A 25540-nucleotide genomic window follows, 5' to 3' on the forward strand; every position below is an offset into this window, starting at 1 on the left:
CGTACAGGGTGTCACTTCAGACCTTAGGCTGCTGAAACAAATAGCTAGCATACTGAGCACGTACTATGGACACGTATGTATGTATATATATATACACACACACACACACATTTATACCTACCCACATACATACAGTGTACATACTTACATATGTATTCATAGATATGAATACATGTGTGAATATATATACATACACACATACATGTTGGGTGTGCCAAAAAAATGTATACAAGGGGACATTGTGGTCAACGCTGCTCAAGCAGTAGTTCGCCGTAATCAGAAGTGTCTGGATGCTGGTGGTAACCACTTTGAGCACTTCTTGTAATTGCAGAGGTCAAACGTGACTTGTATTCATCTTTTGTTATCAGTATATATTGAGTATTACAATTAATACAGTTTTCCTTTCTTAAAATGTGAGTATACTTTTTTGGCATTCTCTGTATATACATATGTATATATAACTATGAGACAGCATTTCCATTATTCTATTTTTACAGAGGGGAGATTAGGGCTCAAATGTTAAGAAACTTGTTCAAGGTCATGGTGGAGCCAGGATTCAAACCCTAACCACTTTCAACTGGTCCTCTACTTTTTCCTGATGACTCTGCAGCACTGGGCGGGCAGGAGCCAGAGGGCGGTGGCCATTTTCCAGGGCAGTCCCAGTTTAAAATATTCTCACTTGAACCCCGAATGTAACAAAGAATTCCCAGTGTAGAAGGACTAGAACATACAGGCTTCTTAGCAACAGAAGCAACAACTAACAGTTCTGTAACTCTAATTAAGTGACAAAGTTCTAGGTGCTTTTTATTAATAATTTTAAATTGTGGCAAAATATATGTAACTTAAAATGTGCCATATAACCTAAGTGCTTTTTCTATGTTAACTCATTTCATCTTTACCACCATCCGTTTTGCAGATGAGGAAACTGAGACACAAGAGGTTTTGCACCTTGTCCAAAGTCATTCAACTGCGAAGTGGCAGAACAAGGAATCAGAGGGAGGCTGCGTGGCTTCAGAGCCCATGCGCTAAGCACTTGGTCAGCCACATTGCCAGACAAGAAGGAAATCTTCTGTTCCCATGAGCCTATTTCAAGATGCTAACTGCTGATTTTACCAGGCTCTCTCTTAGAAGGAGAATGACTTAAGATACATCAGGCAGGACATGTTTAAGATGGGGTTATAGATCCAAAAGGTTTCGGATTTGATAACTCAGTCATCTACTTACACTACCCCAGTTGCCCACTCTCCAGGCGGCCGAGACAGGGCACTCCCTCAGGTAGCAGGGGTGGACGCTGGGGGGCTGTGTGCCCGGGCAGTTGATGATGGTTTGGTAGCTGTACTCATAATTCTCCTTCCCGGTATAAATCTCGCTACAGGAGACAAGTCTTTGTTTGTAGCCCTTTCCGCAGGTGACTGAGCACTGAGGAGAGAGGGGTTGAGAGGAGAGGCTGGAGTAGTGCCTGGGGGCAGCCCGCCCACAGCAGACCCCTGACCTCCACTTTGCAGGCTGACCCTGTGACAACGCTGCAGAAAGTTCTTACTTTATCAGCTTATTTATGCATTTCGAGCAGCCCCCAACACACAGGAGACATAAAACCCTGTACAATGCCTTCTGGATCTAGTGCCCCCACTACCTCTCCATGGCCCCCACTGTGGGTGGGGGAGCCAGTAGCCCCTTCTCTGGCTTCAAGGGGAGACACAGGGAGGAGAAGCTCCAGCTGTCATTGGTTCAATTTACAGCCTCCACAGCCCACACACTGGCTGACAAATCACACTTTTCCAAAACTACATGGACCACATCAGAGAAGTGACCAAGTGGGATGGAGGAAGGGCCAGAGCCCACCTGAGCTGAGTGTGGAATCCAAGCACTGAGCCCAACGGGGACTCTGGGACACTTGTCCTTTCCTACCCAATGTGCTGTGCTTTCTATCTGACCCCCACCTACGTTCCTTCTCTCTTCTACCTCCCCGGCTATATATCTTGACTGAAATGTTACCTTTCTGCTCCTCTCTCTCTTCTAAATGATGCAGTCGTTTAACCATTTTGCCATAATTAGAATGGCATTTAAAAATACCCAGACGATACAGAAAAGGAGAAGGAAAAAAATACCTTACTAGTGCCCCAGCTCCCTTCTGTGATGGGATATCTAATTAGTTATTTATTTTATAATCTGTTCAACCTCCTCAGCTAAATATTTTATATGATAGATTATTTAAAAATAAGTATGAATTACAATGAATTTAGTTTTGATATTTTCAGTCAAAGCCCTCCAATACGGACCATCGCCTGTGAAAGTGCTATACAAAATTAAGGCAGAGTATCAGGACTCTGGTGACAAGAAGCTCTTTGAGGCAGGCCAGGTGAAGCCCTGGAAAGAGTATGTAGCATGTGGCATGTTATGCCTTTTCTGGGGTGAAGGACCAAAGCTTCCATCAGTTCTTATTCTCTCTTATAGGCCACAGTGCCACTCTTTCCTAATGTCTCTTGAGCTGTTACTTTAAGCCACGTGGCATTCCTTTCCTGTAACATTTCCAAGGAGAAGGCTCTTCTTGAAGAAGCCCGGCCAGAGGCATGCAGAGCGTTCCCGGTCCTTCCCCTCCAGTTGGCTCAAGACCTGGAAATGCTCTGGGTATGTTTCTTCCTTCTTTGGCTGCCGCTGTTCAAATGCCCGAAGCCCCAGTTGGAGCTGGGCCATGGGAATACTAGGCCAGTCTGGGGTGTTTCGTGTGTGGACAGATCGCTAACAAATGCTCTGTCCAAGCTGTGGGTTTTTCAGTGTGTCTATCCCAGTGCCTGTGTGCACGGAGCTCAGTTCGTATGAACTGAAACAAGGCTATCTGTCTGAGAAGGCAGGTACCGAGAACTTTACCCCGACAAAGCAGAAGCAAAAGCAGCCCGGTGGCAGTTTACATGGGGACACAGTAGGAGACAGGCATTTGCTGAGGGAGCTGAACCCCAAGTATGGTCAGGTTTTAGTAAGAGGCCTCTGCATCTCTGAGAATAATCTAGAAAGAAAGCATTCTCTTAAGGAGCTATTCAGAGCATCATTAAGATGTTGACTGCCTCCGGCTTCCTAACTCCATTGCAGACCAGAGTTTTGAAATGGAGGGGGCTCATCTGCCACAAGGGGAGAGTGGAGTGAGGTGGGGCTTTTTTTTCATTATGTATGTGGATTACTTTTCTAATTTGAAAATAACAGCAAAGCAAAATGAAACAATAAGAATGTAGGCTCCTTGCAAACAAAACAGAAAGAGACTCAGAAATATAGAGAAAAAAACTTATGGTTGCTAGATAGGAGGGGCTAGGGATGGAGGAAAAGATGAAGGGATTAGAAAGTACAAATTAGTAGTCATAAAATAGTCACGGGAATGTGAAATACAGTATGGGCAATATAGTCAATAATGTTGTAAAGACTATGTAGGGTGCCACATGGGTACTAGACTTATCGGGGGATCGCTTCATAAACTGCGAGGATGCCTGACCTCTGTGCTATACACCTGAGGCTGAAGTAGAACAATGTTGAATGTCAACTGTAATTATGTGTGTGTGTGTGTGTGTGTGTATTCCCCCATCCCCCCAACCCCACGGGATGTAAAGTACAACACTGGGAATATAGTCAATGGTATTGTAACAGTTGTATACGATATAGTAGATTGGGGGAGTGTTGTCACTTTGTGAGGGGTGTAAATGTCGAACTAGTACATTGCTTTGCACACCTGAAATTAATAATAATACGAAGAAAAAGAATGTGGGCTCCTTGTATCAGTGATACACTTCAGGCCAGGGAAATGCATCAGCCAGGAGTAACAGAACTCCGCCTTTCCGATCTGGCCGGGCTGCCTCAGATTCAGGTGGGGCAGAGCGTAGAGAAGAGCGCCAACAATTCCCCAGGTCATAGGGCTCTCAGAGAGAAGACACGTCTTGCTGTGGCTCTTGCATTTTACTAGTAGCTTTTCTAGAGGGAATTCTGATCCCACCTCTTTGGCATTACTGCCCTTTATAGGGTCTCTTCCCCATGCTCCTTGTATCTGTGTGAAGTCCTATCTCCAACCCGCTAAACTTTACCTGTACATGTGCAGATTTCTCCAATCTATGATATATCTGAGAATTTGCAGAAGTGTGGAAGGCTTTTTAAAAAAATCTTTTTCCAATCTCATCTTTTAGGGGTTAAGATTACAGGAGTAACATGACTCAAGTCTTAGAAAGACACCAAAGCTTTTTCAGCAGACTGATAACACACCAGAACTGCCCAAGGGGATGGGGCGGGGCTGCTCTGTGCACGATAGGAGTTTCACAGCACCCCTGGCCTCTACCCACTAGATGCCAGGCGCATTCCACTTCCCCCAGTTGTGACAACCAACAATGTCTCCAGACATTGCCAAATATCCCCTGGCAGGGAGGGGAGACAGAATCACTGGAGTGGAGAGAACGATGGAGAGACATAGTTAGAAAGACTTTAGGACCACCTTTAGCACAGAAACAATTCAACACTCAACACACATATCATCTAAATGCGAATACTCATCCCACTAAACGTGAAACTGCTGCCCTGTCAAACTCGAAGAGACTCCAGTGACAGCAAACACCTTTGCTATGAGCCCAGATACTTTCCTTTCACATCTCTAAATTCTTCTAGGAAAAGTATAACTGGTTTTGATGTCATAGATCTTTCAGTATTTGAAAATATCATGAGGTTTGAAAATATTAGAATCATGCTATTATTAGTACTGGCTGATTAATAATACAAAGTGTCCAGATAGGCACTGTATGCAGGAGGAGATAAGAAAACATAGATACTTGAGATTCCTTGGATTTTATGGAAAATTATTTTCTTCCTCTGGATCAGAGGTTTTTTTTGTTGTTTATTTGTTTGTTTTTAAGGAGGGCGCAGCTCACAGTGGCCCATGCGGGGATCCAGCTGGCAACCTTGATGTTATTAGCAACACGCTCTAACTAACTGAGCCAACCAGCCACTCCGAGATTAGAGGTTGTTAAATGGGTAACCCATACCTGGCCCACGCATGTGTTTGGTGTGCCCCATACAATGTTTTAAACATATAATTTAAGTCCATATTTTAAAATTAGGAGATCTCACAGAAAAATCCATATTTTTGTCCTCTCTTGAAAAATCAGGTTTGATAAGACCAGACTCGCATTTCTGCATGGCCTCTGCCAGAGTGAAGAGAGCCTGTTCCCTTTACACATCATGTGCTAGTTTGTCATAGTCTCCACCCTTCCCTATTGTCTCCCTGACACTAAGACATTCTCTTATCCTTAACTTTTTTCAGGCACTGACAGGCATCTTATGAACTTGAAGCCCCTGTAATAATCTCTTCCTAATCATACCAATGGGCTCTCAAGGTGAATCACAGAAGGAAGAGTTGAGGGGAGCTCAGAGACCACCTCATGCCACCCCCATTCCCCAATATGCACAGGTGGAACTCTGGCCCAAGAAGGCTGAGGGACTTGTCTGGGAATTCCCAGTTCTCAGTGGCAGAACTGGCAGGGGGTTCTGAGTCTCCCACTTTCCTGCCCGCATCACTCTCTTCCCCTCAGATCACTGTTGACCAGAAGGTGGTAACGGAATCCCAGGACGTACCTCCGACCATTCTCCTGTGATCCAGACATACTCGCAGGGCTGCAAACTACAGCTCTCACTGTCCGCAGGCCGCGTGCTGATGTCGCAATGCATGCCGTGAACCTCGTCTCCCTTGCCCTCATCCACACATACCACCCTGCGGTACCTGGAGCCTTCACCACAGGTCTTGGTGCACTGTCAAAGACGGACAAAGCAAGTGTTGGTATGGGAGAAAAACAGGGTAATAATAATAATATCCTGTTATTATTACATATAAATATGTATATAATATATGCTGTCTATTACATAGAGAAGACTATCATGTTACTGTAATTATCTGTTTTCCTGTCTATATACCCTGTAAGACTGTGAGATCTCTGAGGGCAGGGGTTATCAGAGAACTCATGATTTTATCCCCGTTACCTACAACACTATCCTGGCTTAGTGAAAAACATTCAATAAGTGGCTGTCTGAACGCTGGAATGGAATCATGAGTGAAGGAAATTTCATGTTTGGAAAGAACCTGAAGCTCTGGTCACTTCAACCACCCACTCAAACACTGAATCTTTGTAAAATTATGGCCTAATGGTTTTCAAACTGGTGACTAAATACCTCTAGAGTCAGGGAAGTCATGGCCTGTTCAAGTGACCTATTTCATCTTATAACACAGAACTAAATATATCTCTGCAGGTTCCAGCCTCTTGCCCTAGCTGTCGATTCTAGGGGAGCATAAAAGATAAGTTTCATTTCTCACAAATGATCCCCCTTCAGGGACTTGAGGAGAGATTTCCTGAGACCTCCTACAGCCTTTTCTTCTCCAGGGTGAACTGCTCTCATCTCATGGTCATTCGGCAAATATTCACCCTGATCCTAATGAGGACCCTGTGATGGGTCCTGGGGGAACAAGAATGGACACGAATGTCGCAGTCTTTGCTCTCGGAGAGGAGCTTGTGTTTTAGTAGCAAAGACAGACATTAAAGGTGTGGATAGCTAAGTAGGGACATTTAGCAGTTGCTATTTCTATTTTTCAGATGAAGAAATTTGGGCTGAAGAGAGCCTAAGTAACTTATCCCACGTCATACATTTCTTTGTGAGGTAGAAGGGACAGATATTTTTATTCCCATGATCGAAATAAGGAAAACAGAGCAGCTGGTATGTTTCCTTCTAGGATGATTTCTATGCTGTCCATTTGACGTTGGGAGCCAGTTTAACTCAGAAATTCTCTCCTGATATGCCCCTTGCCTTCCTTCTTTCTTTCCTTCCTTCCTTCATTCCATTTTTGGCAATAAAATACATATAACATAAAATTCATCATTTTAACCATTTTAAAGTATACAATTCAATGGAATTTAGTCATTCACAATGTTGTGCAATCATTGCCACTATCTCTTCAGAATATTTTCATCACCCCAAAAGGTAACACTGTACCCGTTAAGCAGTCACTTCCAATACCCCACCCTCCCGCCTGTGGCAACCACCAATCTGCTTTCTGTCTCTATGAACTTGCCTACTTTGGGTATTTCACATAAATGGAATTATTTAATATGTGTCCTTGTGTGACTGGCTTCTTTCACTTAGTATGATGTTTCCATGTTCTTCCATGTTAAGCATGTTATCAGTACTTCATACCTTTTTATGACAGAATAATAGTCCATTGTATGAATAACCACATTTTGTTTATTCAAATGTTGACAGATGTTTGGGTTGTTTCCATCTATTGGCTATTGTGAATACTGCTGCTATGAACATTTGTGTACAAGTTTTAACACCTGATTTGAATTTTTTGGGATGTATTCCAAAAGTGGAAATGCTGGGTCATATGGTATACTTTGCCTTTTGAGAGCCGCTTGCTCCTTCAAGAAGAAGGATATATATAGTGTGTCCTGGTAGCCTCTTGTCATTTGCAAACTTAACTCAAAATTTCTGTTGCCTGGAAGAAAACCTCAATATCTAGAACATGCATTTATAATTTTTCTGGGGTACAAATATGAACTGAAAGCACTGTGAGGTGAGCATGAAGGAACAAATCCCCTTCAGCGGCTGGCTGAGCTAGCTCCTGGCTCAATCCTGGCTCAGTGGTTTTGGGGTTTTCTGTGTCCCTGGAGGATGCTGGGAATGATTATGAAGTAATAATGCTTTTTGTTTCTTCATTGAAAAAAATGCCAGATGAGTTAGGGAGCTACTGGATGTTGCAAAACACAACACAACAATGGTTAATCTGTGATGGTTAGATGCATGCAGAAGAAATACTTAACTCCCCTTAGAAAAAGGAATTCCTTAGAAAATCAGGATTTAAGAGACTCAGAGAAGATCATGATCGTTGAGCAGCCAACCTGGACTAAACCTTCAGTGTCCTCTCATTTTCACTAATCCATGGGGCTTTAATCTGGGTCAATAAGTAACAGTTTAGAGCAGAAATGCAGGGATTACTAAACACTTTCTGCTTGGTAAGCGTTTCTCCCTTGGTTTTGAAGACTGTTTAACTACCATAAAAACTCTTCTGCCAATGGTGGAAAAGGGAGTTGGGAAACCTTTCTTTGTGTTGACGTAAAAAACGTCCAAACCTAACATGGAGGAAAAACAGAGGGTTGCTAGAGGGGCGGGGGGGTGGGGATAAGGGGAAGGTGAGAGGTTTTGGGAACGTACAAAGGGATAGTGGATGGGGGGAGGGGGGTTCACACAGTGTGAATGATATAAATGATAAACGTCTAAGTTTTGGTTTGTCTTGTGCACCTGAAACTAATTAAAAAAAAATTTTTTTTCATTGAAAAAAAAAACAAAAAAAAAACAACAAAAAACAACGTCCAAACCTGTGAGAATCTTTATGAGTTTATTTGAGCCAAACTGAAGACAATTGCCAGGAAGGAAAATCTCAATGGATTGAGAAAATGTTTCTGAGAATGGAGTTTTGTAGCTTATTTTATACATTAGAATCAAAGGAGGAGACGTAAGGAGGGTTACATGAAATCCACTGGTGGTAGATTAAGGGGGTGGGAGAAATCAAAGCAGGGAAGTCTCTGGCATTGAATAAAAAGGCAAATAGGGTAACACATACTTCTTTTACATTGGTGAGTACAAGTTAATAATTAACATCTACAGCACATGGGATGATGGTATGTGAGCAACAAGATAACAATGAGGGGTTCTGTGGTCTCCTGCTCTGGTGCACGGTTGTGCCCTGAAGGGTCTAGAAAATAAGATTACTCTGACATTTGAAAGGGAGGTTATCTTAGATGCAGAAAGACAATAGACAGACTCAAGGTAAAGATTGACCTTTGTCAAGGAAGCTACAAGCCTAGGACGTGACTACGCTCCATGACCTGCTTTTAGTTAGGGATTTCTATGTTCAGCTCTTCCTATGTGGTTACTTTCAGTCTCTGAGTTTGTAGGTCCTGCCATGCTGGCCTCCCCTGAGCTTGTCGGGTTTAGTATGTGGCCCCCTTTTTGTCCACAACTGAGTATAACTTTTAGAAAAATTAAAGTAAGTAAATAAGTGACTTGCCCAGTGCTTTGGAATTAGTTAGCAGAAGCTCTGAAATCACATTAGTACAGCTTTCCTCCTGGAGTCCTAAATCCTAGCTAGAGCAGGGGGCTGTCTGGGTGATCAGAAAGCAAACCCAGCCCTACGCTATCGGATTTTATCAGCCTTTGGTAATATCACTTCCCCCTTGTGATTTATGACTCTTTCCTTTGTCCTGAAAAATGATCTAGAAGGTCCTGAAAAACAGCTGGAAAGCTTAATTAACCTCATTTTAATTCCAAAAGGTTTTCTCAAATTTCATTACAACTTTTAGGAAAAATGATACCAAGTGTATAAGTCACACCACCGGCTTCCTTGCATTCCAGCACACACTGTAATTCAGAAAGCAAATAATCACAGCACTGGGCTACAGTGGGTAGCTTGCCCATTGTCTCACCGGCTACGTGTGCCTTTAAATGTGCTGAAATTAACAAAGGGGGAGACAACATTCCAAATTTGAGGGTGAGGAAGACCTAAAATAAACTTTTAAGGTACTATTTTATTTAGCCAGGTCGGTTAGCCACAGGATGACAGTCTAAAAAGCATCCTTGGTGCAAGGAGTAGAAATTGTCTTTCCTTAAAGATTATAATCAAGTTACTTGACACTATTTTGAGATTCCCTAACCATGGGGGGCAGAAAATCACTTTATCTTCGTGTGCTCTACCTTTTAAGCTTGTTGAATCTCTCCGCGCATGAAGGACTGTGTCCTGTTGGTTCTTGTGCCAGGCTGCCATTGTTCGCTAGTGTGTGCAGGCAAGCCACAGGACGAACGGAGAACTTGATAGCACTGTGTTCTATGTGTGTTGTGCAAAGGTTTTTGTGCAGTGATAACAAATCAATTTACCTAACACTGCTTTAAATAAAAAAGAAAAAACAGTCTTTAAATTACCGATAGGGTCTACTCTCAAAGCTCATTGTAAAGTCAGGTAGGTCGAGCTCAGACACTTTTACGCCAAAATACTATATCTGTAAGAGAAAAGGGCAGACACCATACTAGGGAGACATTTCGTAACTTTAAAGTCAATCACACGTTCAACCAATATTTTCAACGGGCCAATTTCTGTAATAAGCACTGGGTACAGCTCTGACATCTTCCTCCCCTTCTCTCTCTGCTATGACACCTAGGGTGGCTGCTTCTCCCAGCTTGGGGTCTATGTGTCAGGACAGCCGGCTAACTGGTGACACTGGGGTTTAACAGTTAGGGCCGCTTTGTATGAGCAGATGTGGGTTTCATAACAGAGAATGTGATGGGGGAAGGTGACATCAGGGAGTTCTGCAACTGTGACAGTAAAAGTAGAAGAAGACAAGAGGCAGGAATTTGCACCATGCTGAAAGGGGAGCCCAGGTAGTGATGGCTGAGGAGGAGTGCAGGCGGAGGTGAGCTAACCAGGGGCAGTGGAAGAGGGGCTCAGGCTGCATGGAGGCTGGAGGTGAAGGTCATGGGGAAGTGGGGCGGGCGGATGCTACAGCAGCTTGGGGATGTTAGAGCCTCCTCTTTGAGATGGAGATTCCAGAAATGGACAGAGGCCAGGGCTGGAAGGAGCTTGTAAACCTACTGCACTGCTTAGGAGAAAATCCAAACTTTGGCTCTGGCTACAGGGCACGTCATAACCGGATGGCTCCTGCAGTCTGACCTCCTTACGGCCCCTGGTCCCCTAGGTCACTCTGCCCCGCCATGCTGTGCTTTTGTACAGAAACACGCTGGGCTTTGTCCTCCCTCTTCCTTCTACCTGGAATCACTTCCTTCTGCTCTTCCCCGTCTGACCACGCTTGAGAAAATGGGACTGGCCTGTCATTCTCTGTCTCTGTATTCAGTGCCTTGTTTTTTTCCTGTCACAGCACTTGTCACAATTGGCAGTTTCATATAACATGTTTGCTTGTTTTGTGTCAGTCTCTCCCGCCAGGCAATCAATGTCACCATAGCAATTCCATAGTCTCTACTGCATCCCTATTGCCTCGTTGAGTAATAAAGAGTTAATATCCGGCCCTTATACACAAATCAAAACCTGATCCCTCCCTATTGAACACTTGCCAAAATCTTCTTAACCAACTGACCAGGGACCTGCTACTCATTTCTAACTTTTCTGTGCTAAGGAGATAAACTTGGGAATCACTCTATAGCTGATCTCAATAAAAGTTCTTAGAATCCAAATACGTATGAGAGTGGCCCAAGTTCCTGCACTGGGCCAAACAGCCATGGGGTAGGCAGCTCTGCAAAGGCCAGACTTATCTAAGCACAGCTTGTCTGTGGTAATGTGACAAGAAAACAGCTGTTCTTACAGGACAAACACTTTGCTTGCCTGTTCTAAAAGACATTTTATAATAGAATGCTGTGATTCTAAAGAGTTAAAGAAGAAAGACCATCAATTTACAGGCAATGTTTTTTAATATCTTTATTTTCCCTCCCTCCCTTCCTTCCAACTATCTTTTTGTACCACCATTCATTTTATTCATTCAACAAGTGCATTCAATGCTATAGGTACTGTGCTAAATGCTGGGGATGGGGGGGAATAGAGGGGAAACTGGTGAATAAGCTGTCTGGCCCCAAACTGATAATCAGCTGATAACACAGATAAGGAAAACAGGCAACAACAATTCAGAGTGCTAACTGCAAAAGCAGACTATTTTCAGGTTACTGTCAGAGCTGAAAGAGTGGCCATCTGACTCAGTCATTAGTGTGAAGGGCTTCTGAGAGGAAGTGACATCTTGGTTGATAGAAGCCTAAAGGATGAACAAGAGTGACTGCAGTAAAGGAAGGAGCTGGGAAACCTCCTTGTGATAGAGTTACTAGGGAGGAAAGAGAGTATTCCAGGTAAAGGTTAAAAAACAAAGGATACTTGCAAGACCTGGGAGATTTATTCCCTTTTGCTAAGAGATGCATAACTCATATATTCACAATTCAAATTTGATTGAAAGACCTCTGCAGCTATAAGAAAATTCTATGTCAGATTATAATACTATTAATAAGTAAATCCTTTAGGATCACAATTTTCAAAAAAATTAAAAACTCTGTTTTTTTTTAAAACTCAAACAGCCTCATGAGCATTATAATTCTAAAGTAGTCACTGAGAAGCCAAATACCGAGCCGGAAGTTGGCAGGTGTTACTAAAAGCCCAACATTGTGGTGTGCAGGTTACGCTGTAGTGCTGGTGATGTCGTCAGGATGTCACTCTACTAAAGAGAAGCCACATCTATGGAAGGTCTAAAATGTGCTCGGCACTGGGCTGATCCCTCACTTAAATCTCACTACACCCTCAGTATGCCCCTTCAGCAAAGTCCGCCATATATAAAATTCCCATTTTGCAAATGAGCCAACTGAAGCCCAGAGATTTGAAGTCCATTTCCCTGAGCCACACACCAATTTGTCTCGTTTATAGTATGGTACTTCTATGGCATACACAAAATGAGACATGGATGTCTGGATAGAGCACTTTCCTCTTCTCCTCCATCTAGAAGTCCAGGCTCTACCCTCTGGTATCATGAAGGCATGCCGATGCCCCTTCACCCCACACAGCCAACAGGACATGCGATAAACAAAAGAGGTCCCCTGACTCCCTGCAGCCACCAAGACTCCCCCAGCCACAAAGCTTAAGGTCTGATCAGCAACCAACTAGACCAAGAATTTCAGTTTTAGAAGGGGGTTGGGGTAGTCACCCAGTAACGGGAATTCTACCTTGATGTCAACTCTGCTGTAAGAGGCTAGACAAGCTTTTAAGAGAGAAATAAAATTGTTCATCTTAGGTGCAGGGAAAGCAGTGGAATATAAAGATTCAGAGCATATGTTCCAGAGGTCGCGCTGCTGGGCTTCAGATCCCAGTCTTATTACTTAGTAAATGCATGAACGTGGATGAACTAACCTACGTAAGCCTCGAGATTCCTCATCTTTAAGTGAGGATAAAAATTTAATGACTACATTAGAGAGTTATGGAAAACATTAAATGAGCTCCTCCACATAAAAATACTCAACACAGTGCTTAGTCCATAGCTTAATAAACAATAATATGTATGATTTAAAAAAAAAATCATCATCAGTATTAGGGCCACTGCTCTATATAATTCTAGGGGTTGCCCCGACATTGCGGCCTATGGGAATAGTACACCCCGAATTGTGCAGTGTACCAGCTGTGTAGCTGTATAAAACATCCCTGAGGATCACGCTACTGTTGAGACAGGTTAGTTAGCATATTGCTAAGTAGACAGGGAGGTCCTCATGGAATAAACAAAAGACAGACATATTCTGAGACTTCAGATTTTGAAATTACTCCTTCGCTCCAGCACAAAATGCAACAGTGCCTTGAGGTTAATCATAAAATTCCTTTTGGCCTGACAAACGGAGCAGATCTGATAGATAAGAGTGGGTTATTTTGCTGATTCCTTCAGGATGGGCAAATAGAACAAACCTGGTAGACGGATTTCATTAAAAGGCGCCAGCTCCCCTTCCCCAAACAGGCAAGGGAAGGCATAAAAGTAAGAGCTTTTGCTTCAGTCAGTGGACAACCCCATTCAGGAGCTCTGACCCTTTGCTTTCAATAAAACTATCCTCTTTTTAAAACTCTTTGCCTCTCCTGGGTCCGTGTTTCCATTCTTCGGTCTCACGAGACACGATCCCGGCACTCACTCACTCACTCCAAAGTCCCCTACAACATTTGGGGACTCACAGAGACATATTCACGGTGGCTCTGCAGAACTTGTGCTTCTCAAAGTGGGTGTTTGGACTATTTCTCAAAAAGAGGAGGGTGCCATTTGCTATGTACCCTGCATGAAATGCATCTGGCCAACAAACAGGTGAGTTCAATAGTCCACGAGGGGGAAGCAAAAGGGGAACGTGCACACTCAAGAAGCAAACAGGAGCTCTGAGGTGGTTGCTCAGGGCTGTTAGGGAAGAGAACTTCCTGTAATGGGACGGGGTCAGGGAATCTGGACACCCCAGTCAGTGGGCTCTGAGGCTGTGCCTTGGCATGCTCACCAACATCAGTCAGGTCAAGGTGTCACTAGATGAAGGGAGGAAAGTCCAGACACATGCCTGCGCCAAGTAAGTATCAGGTGAGATGGTAGCAGAGTGATGGGTGTGAGAGCACGTGAGGGTGGTGTTTGAGGGGAGCCTGAAGGGTGCTGTACTATCGAGTCACCATCCAATTTACTGTTTGACAAGGATCCTTCTGATCATGAAAGTAGCAGCCATGAATAATTTCACCAGCACTGTCCTAGACATAAACGAGTACTGCCCCAAGCAAACAGGATGAGTGGCCACTCTATTTTTGATTTGAACTACTAGGGTGGTTGCCTAGCAGTTATCAACATTCACTCTAAGCCTTGCTGTGGGGACATTCTGAGAGGGCCACCAGCTGACTTCACATATGAGGAACAAAGGCTCTTGATGGGGCTTCTCTCTCCTCCAGTTACCCTGAGACTCACTTTGCAAATTCGGTGTCAAGTGAGGACCTTGTGTTCCAAGTGTTCCACTCTCCCTCACCACCCAGATCCACCTTCCTCAAACTTTCCAGGTCTGGGCAGATGAAAAAGCATGCACACAGGCGGGTAACTATCCGAATCTGCTTTTTCATTGTTTAGAGTCTTTCCCCTTTGTGAGAATGGTTAACCTCTGGTAAACTTCTAAATATAGTCACAGGTCAGGCTATTTCCTTAGGTCTTCTGTTCTTAAATGAAGCTTGATAGCAATGTTTGAAGAAGAATTTAAAAATATCCATCTGCATATCACATGCAAAGATGTCAATTTCTAGTCATATTTTGTATGATCAGATAAGAGGATTTCCTCAGTACATATTTGGCAAGGTTTCTATTATTTGGATTCAGAAGGAATGGAATTTGCGTTTTCCAGATTGGCTCCAGCATTTTTCAAAAGTTGGCTAATACATGAATAGTCAGCTTAGATTCATTTCTCAACACTATCTTACTTTCAACTCCTTGGAGCAGTTACACAGGGTTGAGTTTGGTATGTGATAAAGAGGAAGAGGGAGGAAGCCAGCAGTGGTAGGTCTGGAACAAGAATTACAAAGAGAATCAAGACATAACACAGGAAAAGAGAGCTGAGAGAGTCTCTACTTCCTTCTAAATCTAATATCGTCAATCCCAAACCACTCTATTATCTCAAATTTTCTCAGAACAACTCTGCATAGTTATTACTATCCCCATTCTACAGATGGCAAACCCCAAGGCTCAGAGAAATTAAGAAAACTTGTTCTAAGTCACACAGCTAATAAGTAGCAGTGCTGGGATATGAAACAGGTCTGTAGAATTCTACAGCCTCTGTGGTTTTCAGTGACTTGTGTGGCACAAGTGTAATTAATTTGAAATTTAATTGCTTTAGCCATTCTTCTCTGTCACTATCTGATGGAAGTAAAACTATCTAAAAGGAAACCAAGTGAAAAAAAACCCACCCTAAATAGACAGAGGAGAGAGTCCTAAAGAAAAGAGATGACTGCAAACAGTGGAACTGATCCGTTAGGAGAGTGAGCTGAGGTGGAAGGACAGGCGGGAAGGCTCAATCCCCACACACGTTAGGAATGCAGTGATAAGAAAACAATCCCATTGAAAATTGTATCAAAAAAAACAAAACACCTAGGAATCAATTTATCCAAGGAGGTGAAAGATCAGTACACTGAAAACTATATGACACTGACAAAAGAAACTAAAGAAAATACAATAAATGCAAAGATATTCTGTGCTCATGGACTGGAAGAACTAATATTGTTAAAATGTCCACACTACACAAAGCAATATACAGATTCAATGCAATACTGTCAAGATTCCTAAGGCATTTTTCACAGAAAAAGAAAATCCTAAAATTTGTATGGAAATTGGCCCACAAAAGACCCCTGAATTTCCAAAGAGATCATGAGAAAGAAGAACAAAGCTGGAGGCATCACACTTCTTGATTTCAAACTTATATTACAAAGCTATAGCACTGAAAACAATATGGTATTGGCTAAAAAAAAAGAGACACACAGATCAATGGACTAGAATAGAAAGCCCAGAAATAAACTCACACACATATATGATCAGTTAATTTATGACACAGGAGCCAACAATATACACAGGAGAAAGGATAGTCTCTTCAATAATGGTGTTAGAAAAACTAGACAACCACATGGAAAAGAATGAAACTGGACCCCTACCTTGTGCCATACACAAAAACCAATTCAAAGTGGATTAAAGACTTGAACAAAAGACCTGAAATCATAAAATTCCTAGGAGAAAACATAGAGGGAAAGTTCCTTGATATTATCAGTCTTGGAGATGATTTTTGGATTGACACCAAAAGCAAAGGCAACAAAAGCAGAAATAAACTAGTGTGACAACATCAAACTAAAAATGGCCAAAGGACCTGAACAGACATTTCTCAAAAGAAGACATACAAACGGCCAAAAGATATATGAAAATGTGCTCAGCATCACTAATCATCAGGAAAATGTAAATCAAAACCACAATGACAAATCACCTCACACCTGTTAGTGTTTTATATTCCACATGAGTGAAATCATATGGTTCTGGTACTTTTCCACATGACTTATTTCACTTAGCATAATTCTCCCAAGATCCATCCACGTTGTCACAAATGGCAGTATTTCATCTTTTTATGGCTGAGTAGTACTCCATTGTATGTATCTGTACCACATCTTCTTTATCCAGTCACCCATTGAAGGGTTGTTTCCATGTCTTGGTTATTGCAAATAACAGCATGAATGTTCTATTTCATTCCAATGTCAGTGAACATGGTTTCGCTTCCTAAAACTCTTTCCCCCTTTTTACAATCTAAGCTTCTGTTCTGGAAACAGAGGTTACCTTGTACTAATGTCTTACCTTTCTAGCCAGACTTTTCCCCAGGGACGTTTAGTGTTTTCTTTAACTAAACATTAACATTAAACATTAGCATTTTCTTTAACCAAACATTAAGTGGGAGAAAAATAAGTCGTCTATTTCTGCATCAACTGAGCAGTTCTTCAGATCCCATCATTGTTTTAATGGTGGAAATCCTTCACTAATTAATCAGGGTTTCAAACTAGGGCCTGTCCTCTACCTGCCCGCCAAAGTCATGAAGGAGGAAAAACACAGAGGAGTCCAACCTTGAGTCTGTCTTGCGGCTGTCTGCACTAATACAGAATGACCAAGTCTGGATACACATATTTGAAATATTTTGTCCATCTCCCCCTCCTTCTGTGAAAGCTATCTGTATGTATTTGGCCCAAGGCCTGTTAAAGTTTCTCTGGAGGCAGTCAGACTTGGTACATTCAAGGACACCGACATAGGAATTGCATAAAAAGGAGGAGCTCTCCCACCCTGGCTGGAGTGAACTGCTTGCCTTCTGACAGCAGACCTTTTGGGAAAGAGCCAGCCCTGTCACCATGCTTCAAGGCTTCACAGGGGAACGGATGTGATGATAGCAAGGGGGTTGAGCAACGTGCCTGGCAGGTGCCCACTTCATGGCTCTACTTACTTCTTGCCATTCCTCTGCCCTCCAGGCGTAGAGAACACACGGCAGTGTTTGGCAGGCTCGCTCCGACTCCGGTCTGGTGTAAGGGTTGCACTCGGTCTCTCTGGCTATTTTGTGTGGTCCCATCTGACAGCCCACGTTTCTCCGCTGCACGCCTGGGCCGCAGGACGCAGAGCACTAAGAAGACAGAGTGTGTAAGTGGGAGCTTTGGGGAACACTGTGTGTTGAAGGGTGTGGGGGGAGGGTCACAGACATGGGGAGTGCACCCCTAATACAATGCCTTTCACAAAGTTTTCTAAATCCCAATGAAAGGGACCGAGGGCAATGTCTTAACCTGTGAACTCACTGCCTATCAATGTTGGTAAGGAAGGTATTCAAGTTTCAGGAATCTCAAAAGTTAGCAAAACTCTTGAACAATTGAAGAGGCTGGGAATGATCATAAAGAAACATTTAGTACAACCTAGAAATCGTATTGCCATGTGAAATGAAAATCCCAAATAGTTTCTGTCCTGGAGGATGTGAGCTTCTTGAAATTGGAGATATAGTACTGTACAAGAAGAATTTCTTGGCAGGTTAAAACTATAACCCAAGGATTGTAAATCATGAAGCTTTTAGGGCCTTATAAGTAGAATTATTTTCTCCAGTCTCTTCCTTTTCTTGCTCCTATTCCTGGCAACAGATAAATTTTTTTTTTTAAACTATGGAATTCTCTAAAGTATTTTTGTCTGTGTACAACCTAAGTTGAATACATAAGAAGAAAAGCTGACAAAGGAAAAACCATTTCCTCAGGCATAATGTTTCAGCTCATGAAAAATACTGTTCATCAGGCTGAAACAGTTTGTTGACCAAGTTGCAAAACACCATATTAAATCTGCAATTAACTTTCTTCTAAATTAATTTTTTAATGGTTGCTTCATTGCTGGATTTTACAATCTCAAGCCAAGAATTATCGTCTTTATTAAGGTTTTGACAGTCAGAAACTAATGGCAATGTTTGATTGGAAAGAACAGCATATTATTACACTTAGCTATTTAAAAATTTTACCAAGGTTTTGTGATAGCTCAGCTTCCATTAATTTGTCTGGCTTTGAGAAAACAAGTTTAACATACACTAAATCCATATTCCTAAGAAGAAGTCTTCATAAAGAATAGAATTATGCACTCTTAAGTTAGAAAAGAATTCTTGTCCAATTAACCTGCGGTAAGACTCATCTAACTCTGAGTTAATAGAAATATACTATCAAAAAGTACACCCAATGGATCCTGATGATTATTAATTTTATTGCCATTTCAGATTTTAAGAAACTAGATGATACTACGTAGAAGGAAAATTATATCGTTTCAGATGAGTCTCTACCAGGGAGGAGCTCAGATGTTCATATCAAAGCTAGCTGAAGAGAAGGAAATATTTTGGAGCAACATATTCTTGTTTGGTTTTAATTGTATTAATTGGATTGAATGCATTTGTGACCCACAAAAAATCAGACTTTTAAAGTCATTATGTCCTGGGTGGAACAGGGGGTGCCCTGAACACAAGAGATTGCCTTGTCTACAAAGAATGGCCACATATCACTTATGGGAGCAACATACATACTATTTCCCATTGATTACACTGGAAACAAGGAACTGTAACACAGGGGAGTGACCACACCAATGACAAACATTCAAACATTCTCATCATCAACAAACAACAACCATCAAAAGAACACTTTGGCTGTGTGAATTTGGGCTCTTAATTATAAAACAGTACATTTCCAGAACAATGTGTCCAAATAGAAATACAAAGAAAGAATAAGAAGGATTAAATAAACAAATTTGAGTTGGGCATAGGGCTGATATACATATGCAAAAGCTCAGAAGCTTTCATAACCTAAAGAAAAAGGAAAAAAGGCTGAAGACATTTAGAGTGCGTACAATTCAGGCTCTAAGTAAACGAAACCTCTTTTTTATGTTATTGTTATTGAGAAAATTACATATGGTTCAACGAAAGCAAGGTATTAAGAGCCTGAAGTATGCAACATTAAAAAAAAGAATCACTGCCTACAATGTTCAATAATATTTCAAAAGGCAAATAAAGACACAGGAAAATTCAACTACATAATATATTTTTGTGGCTTCTGTTTTTATAATGTCAAAGCCAGCTTTGAAAACATACAACAAAGTTTTGACATGATGTAAATGCACAGCAAGGTACAAGCTCTGCCTTCCTGTATACTGACTGCATCCATGGGGATCTTTGTTTAAAATGAACTGCACTGCCTGAGTGTGACTTCTCGGTGTTTCTGCTTTCTTCCAGTGCTGTGTCGTGGGAGGCAATGATTTGCATACACAGCTAGCCAGGCCTTGCTTAGTGAATTCAGAGAGATTTGTACAGAATCCTCATGAATAAAACAGCATCAAAAAGACCTCTGCATGATCCTGGAGGTGGTGATGGTGGTGATATGTGCACATGTGCATGCTTAATTCTTCTTGTTCTATTTAGTACATTTTTTCGTTAGTTTGCAGAGGAAAAAGGTTGAGCAGTCTCTATTAATGTGTTTCCCCCACAGCCATCATTCCAGCATGCCAGTCTATTTGTGCAGGTTTAAAAGTAGACGTTTTTAGTTCTGAAGTACTAAGCCGGGAGCTATGTTTCATCTCTCTACTCCGTACTGTGCAATGCTAGTATGCAGAGTTCACCAACTGAAAGAGGGAACTTGACGCTTATTTCCACGGATAAAAAGAATCTCTGTGGAAGTTCTGATTTTGGAGAATTATAATATACACTTGAAAACCTGGAAAGAATTTTATAGACTTTCTTCCAGTATTACTGTGGTGACATTATTTAAAGGAGGGACTAGCTTGAAAAATAACTATATGAAGCAACTATAACAATATTAATAACAACAATAATAGCAGACTTTTACTAAGCACTTATTATGTGCTAGTTTCTAAACTAGGATTTCTCAACCTAATAATTCTTTTTTTTTGTTGGTGGCTGTCCTGTGCTTTGTAGGAAGTTCAGCAGCATCTCTGGACTCCATGCACTAGATGTCAGTCACATTTCGTTTCCTCCACCACGTTATGACATCTAAAGCTATCTCCAGACAGTGCCAAATGTCCCAAGAGGTACAAAATCACCCCAGTTGAGAGCTATATGCTACATAAAATATCTTTTACATAAAATATCTTTTGTATTTCTTAGTAAACCTTTTAGGCAGATACTCCACAAATAAATTAAGCAAAGAACAGAGATAATCACTCTAAATCAAACAAAAACAAGAAAAAACCAAAACAAAATATAACAACAGTCAAAGTAAATTCTGTCCACGGCAACGTACTGTAGTTACTGTGGATTACAATGTACCTTCCAGTTTTTAAAATATGGTGCTAATATGGTGCAGTCTTCTGTGTGATGTCAGCAAGAGTGTGGGTGAGAAACCTGTACTCAAACAATTCAACATCAATGCTTACAGTTCAAATACAAACAAAATAATGGAGAGCACACATCTCTAAAGCACCTCTCTTTCTCATCACTGACCCTGCGTATACGGTTTCCTTGATTTCTCAAAAGACACAAGCTATGCATTTGCCATGTTTCTCCCTTAACACTTGCAGAACACTTCAGAACCAGACACCACCATCAGGCTGCTCTCATCGTAATTATGAGAAAAATCCTAACCCAAATGGCTGGAAGATTCATATTGCAATTTGCCAGTTTCTATTCTGGCATTAGCACTGAAGAGCTTGAAAGACACTGAATTATTTCCCCGAATCTAAGCCACCACTCATTGCCAGACACAGTGTTATGTTTTGTATCAGTAAGAAAGAAAACAAGGAGTATTCATTGAATCATGGCATTTTGAAATTGATTGTTAGGCCCATCCTGACCACAGAGATAGTACAGCATAAAAAAGAAATGTGACTGAGGATTGATGAATGCATCCACTAAATGAATTCATGACTGATAAGTCCTAATCTGACCGTTTATTCTTCGCATTTCTGATTTTCATTAAAAAAAGACTTTCTATAGGAACAGGTAAGTTTAAAAAACTCATTCTGGAATGCTTTTGTATCTGGAGCATATAGAGCTTTCACATTGATCAAGCTGAATCAAGAATTTGATGTGGATTTTTATCTTAAAATTTCATGGGTGTCTAACCTTAGCTCTTCATCAAAATCATCTAAACAAATTGAACATGAATTTTGGGGGAGAAAAAGCTTTTAAACTATAGTGAGGATGCTTTCCAATAAAAGACATGCTTTTATTGGAAAATACTTCCTTTAGAAATTAAAGATTTTCAAAAGACGTAGGAATAAAATATTCTACTATAAACTCCAAAACACCAGTTTTGAGGGAGAGATTCTGCAAATTAGCTTGGCTCTCCCAGTCACCTATTACAATATTCTCTATGTCTTATTATCATCAGACAGTTTGACATGATGAGAAATTGCATTAATTATTCTTCCTACCTTGAAGACGAGATGATTAGAAAATAGCTACCAGCAGAAAACAGAGGGACCAGATATAAACTCTTTTAAATTTGTGGCAAATAGATAGTCATTACTCTTGCTTTAATATTGCTACCTGAGGGACACTCCTGTTTACCACTGGATCATTAGTACCCAGATAATCTTTAATCATGCAGACCATCTTTCTCCATCACGCACTGGACCTGATTATTTTCAGGCACTCTTCTAAATTGCACCAATTGGATTTTACCTGTGCAGCACCTTGTCTTGCCTGCTTTTATAATTCATTTCTACAAATCAAATCAGGACATTATGAAGCTGGCCACAGGTCATTACATAACTGTGTTTACTTGCATTTTCTACAAAGGTGACTAGACTTTTCTGAGCAATCATTTTGAACAGGTGCGGTCTTTTCTGGGGAGGCTTTCTGATAATCCTATTACCTTATGTTCAGAAAAATCCCCAGGGTTCAAACCTAAGCATCACAGCTTTGTGAGCAATTTTAGACTTTCCCTCAGGATCACAGGATACTGGAGTAAAACTCACTCTGTGTTTACCAATAAACAGCAAAAGATTCTCTTAATCGTCTTTTTACTGAATGAATTGGACTTTAAAATGACCATCATTTACATTCTCTAAACTTAATATTCAGGGCAAGCTGCAAATAGGCAAATAGAGGCTAAGGAACATAAAGAACAGTAGCAGAGCATGAAAATCTACAACAGGACAAGTTAATTAGTGTGGTACCTTAAATAATATTAGCTTCAGGCTTTTACATGAATTGAATGGCTCCAAAACAAAAGGACTGGAAGTGGCAGATGACAGTAATCACTTAGAAAACCATTAAAAGACGACTAATATGAAACACAGCTTTGAAATCTCATCCTTTAAGGAAGCCAGAGAAGGAGCTAGCTCTGGCAAGACACAGATGCTTTGAGTATTAAATTAAAACAAAAACTAAAAAAAAGGCATGATCATTATGCTGAAGGCTTTGAGAGGGATTTGCCCACTCTGCTGGAGAATGGTGCAGGCCATAATTTGCATATCTGGGAAGCAGAATATAGCTGAAAGGTATGGGGGACAGTGATGCCAGCTCAGAGCATTTAAGAAAAAAGCACGTTTCTAGAGGAATTCTCCATTAGTCACGTTGAAATGGAGGATTCTCAGCTCCTCCCCATGTTAGCACAGCTGTCCAATGCTTCTTTAGGGCCTTAGAAATCAAGATCCAAGCTCTGGAAGAATCAATTCCTGAGGCTGCCAAACTTGAATCTAGTTTTTTTATTGATTCTGAGGAGTATCTGCATGACTCTTCATTGCAGAGGGGAACCACAAATTCAGTCAGACCTCATTGCATCAAATCAATGGGGAGAAGGAGAATCATTAAACAAAGAACACGAGGAAAGAAATTGAGCCTTATTACTTTTAAGTAAGCACCTTCAACCAGGCAGAGTATGGAGTAACGAGATTCACTTCAAGGACTAGATGCCAGTGGCTTTAGGTCATGCAGGTAAATAGAAATTTCTAGAGTTTCTTCTTGAATTCAACAGGGAAACTCTCACACCCAATTCCTGACTAAATCACCAAATGTGTAGAATTAGTGGGGTCTAACCGTAATTAGTTTCTTAGGTATTTACCCCCCCCCTTCCCCATCGGATACACATCACACTCATCACAAAAAAATTATTATTCTTGAGAGCCTATGAGATTCAAGATCCCTGAATCCCCTACGTGGCATTCATTTTTGTATTGAATCCTCATAAGAACTATATGAAGTAGGCTCAGGAAGGTTAAACAAATCACCCAAGGACACATAGCTAGAAAATGACAGAGAACTTTCCCTTTGTCCCCTAACTCTCTGTATACAAGAGAAATAGTCTCTACTACTTTATATTGACAGTCTTTTCTTTAAGAACCTCAAAGGTAAACTCAAACTCAGTTCCTGCCAGGTGACCTTACTGCGATCTGAATTAGTGGTTTTCTAAGTAGTGATTGATAATATAAATGACATCAGCAAAGTGTGGAGGGGCGACTTTGCGCTCACATCTGATATCTCCATCGATTACCACTTAGAATGAATCCTCACAACCACCTTGCTGTAGGTATTAGCCAAAGCACCAAGGGCTGAAGCCACTGGCCCAAGGTCCCACAGCTAGTCTCCTGACATAAAGATTTTTCCCTCCCCGTCCCCAAGCTCCCCTCTGAAAAACGAAAACTGAGCACAGGAACACAAGCCAACATGATGGTGTCAGCCACGTGCCCGAAGGTAACGAAGCAGTGGTAGGGGAGAAGCATTGCTCACCTGACTCCAGGCTCCAGCCTTCCATCTGGGGCATCTTCCTCCTCGGCACTTTCTGTGCCCATTGGGCTTAGCAAGGTGTTTACAGTAATCACTTTCTAAATGGCTTCCATCTTTTGCCATGCAGTAAACATTTCGTTGTTTATGCCCTCGACCACAAGAGACAGAACACTGAAATATAAAGCAATGGCAAGGTTGTTTTTTTTTTTTTTTTTTTAAATCACATGAAGTTTGATAAAAACCTGTGTGGTGAAATGTTAAGATCATGACTAACAAGAGTCACCATTCCCCCACTTTCCAGCGCCATTTTGGATAATATGTCAAGGCTCGACATGGAAGAAAGGTAGCATTGGGGTAAAAATATTCCATAGCATTACAGCTATGTAATCCTGTATAGTGTTTTGGATCACTGAAGAGAGTGGGTAAATCCTGATACTTTAGGCCAAAAAATGAAGTCCATGAACCTGACATTACCATGCAATTCTGATTTAAAGAAGTCCTTCTATGAATTAGTAAGGGCTCCTTTGGCATATCTTACTTCATGCAATCTCTGATCAAGATATTTCTACAACAAAAACCCTCATGATTCACTGATTTGGATAAAGGTACATTTCTGAAATACAATTGTGTGTAATTTCCTAATTAAATGATTTTAATTTAAGGAAACTCTTCTACCATTTTTTCAGAGGATAAACTCTCATTTTCCCAGTCCATTGAGAAGGAGGTGAAAAAGGCATCTTAGAAACTGAAAGGTAAGCTAGCAGGTAAGTCTGTGCCAAGTTTGGGAGGGAGGCATTACCTTTCAACTTTGGTCTGCAGGTTCACTGAACTGTTTTAAATGTGACCTTGTCTGACCACATCTAAGAAACTTGACTTTGATTTCAGATTAGGTTTCTCAAAGGTTTAGGAATCAAAGTGCCCATGGAGTCAGGACAAAAATTTGATATGACAGCTTCTTGTAGAACAGGCAAGAGGCTGGCCCCAGTGAGTGCACTGAGATATCCAACTTCCATTGCCTCATTAACAATTACGGAAATCATTACCACTTGGATCATAAGTTTGCTGGGTCAGGTTTTCAAGACACACTATTTCCCAATATAACATTCTTGCTTTTTAGAGGGAAATGAGTTTAAGAATGAAGAACAAAATGTGAAAATGCAACGAAAATAGATTTCAAATGTCATTTCCTTCTATTTGATATTTCTTATATCCCCCACTAACTTTGTGATTTTGTTAACTTAAA

The 25540-nt window shown here is 41.3% G+C and overlaps 1 protein-coding gene across 2 annotated transcripts in view; it reads right to left on the bottom strand.

Annotated features, from left to right (window-relative positions):
* Positions 1–25540, bottom strand: part of ADAMTS9 (ADAM metallopeptidase with thrombospondin type 1 motif 9) — a 161698-nt gene that overhangs the window by 18714 nt on the left and 117444 nt on the right. The window contains exons 29-32 of one of the 2 annotated variants that reach the window (XM_074313242.2): positions 24301–24468; positions 17554–17727; positions 5599–5772; positions 1225–1419 (exon numbers count right to left, since the gene is read on the bottom strand). In XM_074313242.2, the coding sequence (XP_074169343.2) occupies positions 1225–1419; positions 5599–5772; positions 17554–17727; positions 24301–24468 (711 nt within the window). The remainder of the gene's footprint in view (positions 1–1224; positions 1420–5598; positions 5773–17553; positions 17728–24300; positions 24469–25540) is intronic. The other variant, XM_074313243.2, reaches the window with a different exon arrangement.

This window comes from Rhinolophus sinicus, chromosome 5, assembly GCF_057876585.1.
Source record: "Rhinolophus sinicus isolate RSI-liver-muscle chromosome 5, RSI-T2T, whole genome shotgun sequence".
Taxonomy (NCBI): domain Eukaryota; kingdom Metazoa; phylum Chordata; class Mammalia; order Chiroptera; family Rhinolophidae; genus Rhinolophus; species Rhinolophus sinicus.